General features: G+C 48.3%; 2 protein-coding genes across 2 annotated transcripts in view; one reads left to right on the top strand and one right to left on the bottom strand.

The window, feature by feature from the left end:
* The first annotated feature begins 641 nt into the window (after window positions 1-641).
* The window catches only part of SFXN1 (sideroflexin 1), a 38346-nt gene continuing 30937 nt past the window's right edge, over window positions 642-8050 (top strand). Inside the window, exon 1 of the mRNA XM_063169029.1 lies at window positions 642-662. The gene's annotated coding sequence lies outside the window, so the exon portion shown is untranslated. The remainder of the gene's footprint in view (window positions 663-8050) is intronic.
* On the bottom strand, window positions 1689-6545 carry DRD1 (dopamine receptor D1). Its single transcript, XM_063169028.1, is given in 3 exon segments — window positions 1689-4741; window positions 5467-5482; window positions 5485-6545. Coding segments are annotated over 3 exon segments (1482 nt in total). The 5' UTR covers window positions 5581-6545; the 3' UTR covers window positions 1689-3371.

Genomic DNA, 8050 nt, shown 5'->3' with positions numbered 1-8050 from the left:
AAAAGCATGAGCATGACAGGGAAAAAGCATGAACAGGGCAGGGAGAAAAGCGTGAGCAGGGCAGAGAGAAAAGTATGAGCATGGCAGGGAGAAAAGTGTGAGCAAGGCAGGGAGAAAAGCACGAGCAGGGCAGGGAGAAGAGTGCCTGACTGCCCTGGAGTAGACGTGGGGACCATCCTGGTGGCAGCAGTGACATCCCAGTGCCCTGGCACCTCACTGCCCCTCTGTGTCCCTGCCTCTGCCCAGCACTCACTGCAGCACGAGGTGAGAAAAGACTTTCCTGGGGAGGGGTTCCACCAAAGCAGCCAAAGCTGTCTCAGGGGAGGCAGAACTCTCAGAAATGAGTTCCAGAGCAGCCAGCTGCCTGCCAGGGTACAGGAACAGGCAGCAATCCTCCCAGGCTGCTCAGCCAAACCTTATCAGCCCCAGAGCCCAGGCAGGCACTCCTGGCGCTGCTCCAGCCCCCGCGGTGCCCCCTGACATTGCTGTGACCAGCAGCTCCAGCAAACCACTGGTTCTGAGCAGCTGGGGAGCAGGCACAGAGCAGGTAAGGAATGCAGCTTTGGGCAGTTAATTCAGCACATAAATAGAGAGGCAGGCAGCAGGTGCCTGCTGCTGTCCCTGCCAGCCACCCCTGACACTGTGTCCAGGCTCTGCAGCAGGTAAGGGAGGCATTTCTGGGAGCAGGGTGTGGGATGGTGACTCTTGGCTGTGCTGAGGGGAAGGATTTTAATTTGGGCTTTCTTCCAAGCAAAGGGTAATTGGGGCAAATAAAGCCCAAAAAGGCAACAGAAAGGCCCTGGAGTAATGGGAGGAAAGGCAGAGAGGACAGGTAGAGGCACTTGCTGGGAAGAAAACAAAGGAAAAATGGGGTGTGCTGGTAAATGAGGATCAGGGCCAATTCATGTTATTTGAAAATGTATTGAAGGAAAAGGAGCCAGAAGCAAAAATTAGTTAAATCAAATGAGAGATAAAGCAATAAAATAAAGTCATCCAAGTGTCTCCCCAGCCTCTCATACCTAGGGGACGCTCCCAGCAGCAACAGCAGCACTTCACCAAACTTCACAGAACCCCCTGAAACTCAGATCCTTCTGCAAGCAGAGAGGTTCTGTGACAGCTCCTGGTCAAACAGAGCAAACATTTATTACAGAACACAAATCATCCCCTGTGAACTCCTGCAAAAACAGCACCTTGCTTTACACGCTCTCCTTAAATCATATTTTGTATTTTGCTTTTCTATCAGACTGCTGGGAGTTTTGAGAATAAGTAAGAAACCACAGAACCTCCTCTTTTTAAGAAATTAATTCCTCAAAAGTACCCCCTAAAAAAATCAGGCATTAGGACATTTTCCCCAAGGAGCCCATTCACTATGCTGTTACTCCAAGGCAGAAAATAATCTTTTAAATAAAAGTCACCAGTAGGGCAAGCTTTACACATTTAAAGCGGAGAGTGGCTGTTTCCAAATTGCTTTTTTTTACTGCTTTCAAATCCTAGTTTAGAGCAGGGGCTCAGTGGTCTCTAGTGAGGAGGTTTTCCTCTGCTTTTAACAGAAATTCCCATCTGCCTCATGGGTGTGATCCCAAAAAAGGGCAAATGGGAAAATAAAGGAATGAACCTTCCCTTTAACACAACCAATACAACTGCCAAAAACCAGCATGTATTTAATAAATGCAATGTAGATTGCTTTATTTGACCTTCTGTTCACAAAATAATTTTATTATATGTATGAAAGCAGCATACAGGCAATAAAATTATGAAAACATTCACAATACATAAATACACAGACCTGATGCAGGATGTATATAGTTTGTTAGACTTTAAATTTTTTTTTCCTCTCAGTTCTCTTTTCCTGACAACACATTTCTTTTGATATATGTTACGAAAAAGTTGCTCCAAAGGGTATTTTCTCCCATTTAGAAAAGAAATGGATTCCTTTGAATGCTGCTGAATATTAACACCCAACGTTCCTGTTGCTAATGCTCACTGATTGCTTTTGGCATTACAGAGGGAAAGCAGCAGGGAAGGACAGTGGCAAAGTAGCAGGATTTTTTTAATTAAACATTGGCAACTTTTTTGGAGTTCACAGGAGGGTTTTGAGATGGAGGCTGCAGTTCCAGCCGGATTTAGAAATGTTTTAATCCCAAATGGTAATGAGGCCACAATTCCTTTATAGATTGGAGTATTGACATGGCAATCTCTAAACTGTGATGTCCTCCCAGCTGCCATTATAACCCAGTGTGTTTGTTCAGAAAAGATATCCAAGACTTGAAATAAGAAAAGTCTGAGAAAGCTGTTTATCTTACATAAATACAAAACACTATATACTAAGAATTGTTATCTAAGAAGCTTTCCTTCCCAAATTGGATCCTTCTTAAGGTTGTAGTCATATTTAAGGTATTTACAGATCCACAAACTTGACATTCTAGCAAAGTCTCTGTAACATGAAACTTTTTAAAAATAAATAGCAGCAATTTCTTTTATTTCTATAAGGGAAGAAAATTCGCAACTCAGTCAACTCTGGTCCTATCTTTTGAAAGAAATCCCACTTAAAAATAAAAAAAGCCCACAAGCAAACCAACTCCACACAGCATCAGTTCTGTTGATTCCTTCATTTCTTGCTGAGCTCCTTAACACTGCTCCATTCCCCTCACCAGCTCTCCAGACTATCAGAGCTTGTAATAAAGTGCTGACTGGTTGACTGGTCAAAATGCAGTTATGACACTCCAAAAATACCCATTATTTAAACATCTTAAATAACATAAATAAAGCTAGATCTGTTATAACATATGAAAAATATCAATTTAAAACAATAAATAAATAAAACCAGTATCAACATATTACCTCCCAAAGCTTTAAAAATAACCATTCTCATTATAAGGCTCAATTAAGAAATAATTTTAAGAAGGCATCTACCTACCTTTACAATCCCTCAGTCATTAATTAGGACCTGTTAACACCCACTATCACAAGACAAAGCAATCTTTTAACTTCTAGTAAACATTAATCTTTAAATACTCAACAGTTATCTTTTGCCTCACTTTTACCTAGAAATTGGTTTCTCTGTACAGAGAAGAAGCAACATTTTCTTTGTAACTGCACTGTATCTAAATTTGTAGATTTTCCTCAGGGTGAACAGTACAGTTTAACATCCTTTTTAATAACCAATTTCCAGTATCTTTTTCTTTATATTGTTTGAAATGTTAAATTTGCTCTGAATGCCAGGAAAATTAATTCTGGGCTTGGTGTAAATGTGCATTTTTCTCCCTTAGAGCTTAGGTTCTTACCAAAATTCTCATATATCTTTTTTTTTTTTTCCCAAAAAAGATTATTACAGTATACACCATTAGGTCTGGCTGAGTAAACCTTACTGTTCAGGTTTTATGCTGCCCATTCTGTGTAATGGGATTGATCTTTTCCAAAGAAACATCAGCTTCGTAATCCAAGATACCCGACAGTGCTGGAGACATTTTCTCCAAGGTCTTTGACAGTTCACCCTCCTCGTCTTCCTTTTTAAGGGGTTCTTCTTCCGGGCAGATAATGGAGTGTGGGATCAGATAAACCAGGTTGGACTCTTTGGGGCTGGACCCTTTGGGCTCGTGCTGGCTGGAGAAGACCACGGCCCCGTTGTTGTTGATGCTGACGGTCTCGATGGCGTTGCCAGCCAGGGGGCAGAGCCTGTAGCAGCCCAGCAAGGTGGAGAATGCCTTGCGGAAATCGGCGTTGAAGGCATAGATGATGGGGTTCAGGGAAGAATTGGCCCATCCAAACCATATAAAAACATCAAAGGTGGTGGAATTAATGCAGAAAGCCTCTGCCCCCTTGGAGGGCTGGGTGGGCTCGCAGAAGGGAATCATGCAGTTCAACACAAAAAATGGCAACCAGCAGCACACAAACACCCCCATGATCACTGAGAGGGTCTTTAACACCTTGGTTTCCCTCTTGAAGGACATTTTGAAGTTGCTCTCTGGCTGCTGGCAGTCCATGCTGCTCCTGTTGCCACCCGGGTTGTGGCAGTTCTTGGCATGCACTGCTGCTCTCTCCAGAGCCGAGATGCGCCGGATTTGCTTCTGAGCAATCCGGTATATCCTGGTGTAGGTGACTATCATGATGGCCACGGGGATGTAGAAGCTAATCAGAGAAGAGGAGATGGCATACATCCTGTTTAGGCTAGAATCACAGTTGTCCATGGTTACACCTTCTAAGCTGGCGTTGAAGTCCAAAAAGCTCGTGGTTGTAGCCTTGTGCCAGTTGAGCTGCACTGGGATGAAGGAGATCAGCACGGACAAAGTCCACGCCACGCTGATCATGATGAAGGCTGCCTTGGGGGTCATCTTCCTCTCGTACCTAAACGGGCTGGAGATGGCCCAGTATCTGTCCACACTAATGACACAGAGGTTTAAGATGGAGGCTGTTGAGCACATAATATCAAAGGCCACCCAGATGTTGCAAAATGAACCAAAAGGCCAGAAACCGGCGATCTCGGCCACAGCTTTCCAAGGCATGACCAAAACTGCCACTAAGAGATCTGACACGGCCAAGGAGATGACAAAGAAGTTGGTGACCTTGGACCTGAGGTGGCGAAAGCGAATGACAGCTGCGCAGACCAGCGTGTTCCCCAGCAGCGTGGAGAGGATCAGCAGCGAGAGGAAGCAGCCCGTGAGGATCCGAAAGGAAGAGGAGTCCCTTTCCACCAGCAGCCCTTCCCCGTCCATAGTGGTGTCGTTCCAAGTCATAGTTTCTCCTGAGGGAAAATCATATCATGATTTTCATGACGACATCAACTCCTCTCCTTGCAGAGATCACAGAGATCAGACGGCCATTAATTACTCATCACCAAACAGAGCAAAGGTCTTTTCCTACAGTCCCTTCGCCCCCAGACAGACCTCACCCTCTTTGAATCACCCTAACAACATCCTGAAAGCTCTGTGGGCAGGAACTGAAAATGCACAAACACAGTCCACCCTACAAAGAGAGGGTTTTTAGCAATCCCTTCAGAAACACACTGCACCACCCCTGCATGGAGTAGCCTAACTCAGACAGCTCACCTGTGAATGTTCTGCTGCCGTCCTCTGCAAACACACCCCACACACAGCAAAGCAATCACTTTTCCATGCTTGCATCTATTCCCACTTCAATAGAGTATTGATCGAGTGTTTCCAGTGTCCACTGCACCAGCCCTTCATATTTACTGAAGCGTATCAGACAAGATGCCTTTTCCCTGGTTCCCTAAATGTCTCACTGATGAAACACTCCATCCTTCCTCCTCAGTACATTCCTGTTACAAAATGCACCAGTTCTCACTCTGTTTCTTGGCAGTATCAGAAAGCAAACCTTCACTTTGTTTCAAACTGTTTTACATTTCCAAGACAAAATAAATAAACATACAGTAGGTGTGTTTTAAAGGTTTTCAGCAAGAAGTAGCTCAGGTTATTTAGTCTGACTTAAACAAGAAATGCTGGCTCCTACCTTTCACCTCTGATTCCCTGCTTGCTCTGGGACGCAGGGCCGTCTCTCCTCCTCTTTTAGTTTTGGAATTGCATAGCAAATCTTATATACAAAACCAACACAGGAGCGCTGCATTGCATCGTGTATGTGGTTTTTTTTTCCCTGAAAGTGCAAACTGGCAGGGGAGAAGTAAGAGTTGGACCACCAGGAGTTATTTTTCAGAGGAGCAGCAGGTCTGTGCTGTCGGACCGTGCGTGACGGACCCTGCTGGTGTGTGCCCAGCTCCCTCCATCCCACGGCCCCTGCCGATCACTCTGCAAACTTTGCCGGCCGGATCAGTCCCAGTCGCGCTTTGTACATCCCGTTGAGGCGGCACATCAGGGCAAATCATCCCAGCAAAAGGCACGGTATTCCCAACGCTGGCAAGAGCCGATTAGCAGTTTTTCCCTCGGTCGTTTGCCGGATGAAGAAAGAGGCGAGAGGAGGAGGAGAAGGACCCGAGCGACCTTCCCTCGGCCACCACGCCGGCGATACCCGCAGTGGGTTCCTCTCCCAGCAGGAACGAGTCGCTTTAACACTCCGCTGCCAAGTTATAGCTCTCCATAACTACTCCGGAATAATCCCACCTCCCGCTCAGCGGGGCCGCGCTCCAGGGATCGGGTCCAGCTCTCACCATGCTGTTTCCCTCTCGGAAAGGCGCAGGCGGAGGCAGCTCCTCACACTCTCCCGCTGCCCGCCCCGGGCCGCGCATCTCCCGGCTGCTTCCTTGTGCCCGGGGCAGGGCTCGGCAGCATCGCCCCTCCAGGAACGCTCTGTCTGCCCGGCGACTCCTTCCTAAAGGATTAACACAAGGGAATGACAGGCATGGAGACACGCAGCGGGCAAAAAGCCACCCCCCTTCGCCTCCTCTAACATCTTCTGTCGGGCGCCGCTTCTTCTGGGGAACAGCGTCCCGGGCAGCCGGGGCCGGAGGCAGAGCGGGGTTTCGGGAGCGGCTCCCGCGGAGTTTAGCGCAGCCGGGATTACTTTGCCCGAGCCCGGTGCGCTGCTGCGGACCGTGAGTACCGGCCCCGCTCCCCCGCGACGGGCGATGCTCGGGAGGGGCCGCGGGGCGAGGCGGCGCCGTCGGGGCAGCGGAGAGAGCGCGGAGCCCGCTCGGGAGCCGCTCTGGGCGCGGCGGGGCAGCGGCCGGGGCTGGGGGCTCGGCCGGGGCAGCGCTCCGTGCGCCGCCCCCGCCTGGCGCAGCCCCCGGCTCCCGGCGCAGCCGCGGCCGCCGGGCTCCCTCTCCTGGGCGGAGCGGGCGGGCCCGGAGCGGGGACAGCGTCCCACGGCGCTGCCGGCCCGGCCCGGAGCGGGGACAGCGTCCCACGGCGCTGCCGGCCCGGCCCGGAGCGGGGACAGCGTCCCACGGCGCTCCCAGCCCGGCCCCGGGCTGACACCGCCGCGTCCTGCGGGCAGGGAGCGGGGAAAGGCCACGGTAGCTCCCGAGTGCATCGTGCGGGACACAAACACTGCCCCGAGGGCACGGAAAGCCCGTCCGAGCACACCCAAAACCTCCAAAACCTCTTGGAAACTCCCCCGCCCCGCTCGGTAGTGAGCACCAAAACCGGAGCGGTTGTTACTCAAATCGTTCTGTTTACAAAGGTAAACAGATTCTTTCCTTGCTTACCTTAGCTGCAACAGGCAGGGAAAGATGAGCATGCTGGTTTGCAGCCTTTGCACAGGAATCTCACCCCCAAAAAAAACAGGAGATAAATATAAAAGACATCACATTTGTACTAGAAGAACAAATACTCTTAATAAGTTGTCAACATAAATTCTGTGGAGTCCAGCACTTGTGAAGTTCCTTTTGAGCCATCTATTTCTCATAATAAGACACAGTGCTAAGCTAACCTTGACTAGTTAACTGAAACACTTGTTTTCCTTTCCCCTTCTCTTTCTTTTTTTATAAATTTTAACTGCTTCTCACCAAGTTCTCATCCCGCCCTCCCCCTGCTCATTATCCTGTCCTTTAATCATCATTCATCCCCAGAGGAGGGTGAAAATAGACAAGAAAATGAATCCTGTGCTGTTTGGTAATAGAGATCTCTAATGAAACTCACTGTGAGTTTTCTTTTTCTATTTTCAAGATCCTTTTTCTATTGTCTCCTGTTCTTAAAGCTCCACACAGGTGAGGTTTAGTGCATGATAAGTATTTGCTGGAAAGGCAGCACGTTCCTGCTTTTCCATAGAAACCCTGGGCTGGAGGAAACATTGCCTGCAGAAGAAGCCACTGAACACACTTAATTTTATTTGCAATAACTTCCAGAGGCCCTTCTAAATCAACTTTCAACCACAGCCATCCTAAATTATTCCAGGAGAAATCACAACTTGCAATCGCCCAAAAAGCAAAATTTTTGAGGCATTTTGGAGGGAAATACTGAGGTACACATTGCAGAGAAGAGAGAAGTCTGCTCTCAAGCATCTGCTCATCAGCTCATCCAGTGAACTCTTCTTTTCAGTTCGTTTTTACCAGGGAGTGGCCTTTCCTGGGGGAGAGGCTGGGCTCAGCATTGGAAGAACCTAATGCTGCTGATATGAGTGAGGCTTTCACTTGAATCTGACA

Source organism: Melospiza melodia, chromosome 14, assembly GCF_035770615.1.
Source record: "Melospiza melodia melodia isolate bMelMel2 chromosome 14, bMelMel2.pri, whole genome shotgun sequence".
NCBI classification, from domain to species: Eukaryota; Metazoa; Chordata; class Aves; order Passeriformes; family Passerellidae; genus Melospiza; species Melospiza melodia.
The sequence above is the reverse complement of the archived record's forward strand: the minus strand, read 5'-3'. Positions and strand labels throughout refer to the sequence as shown.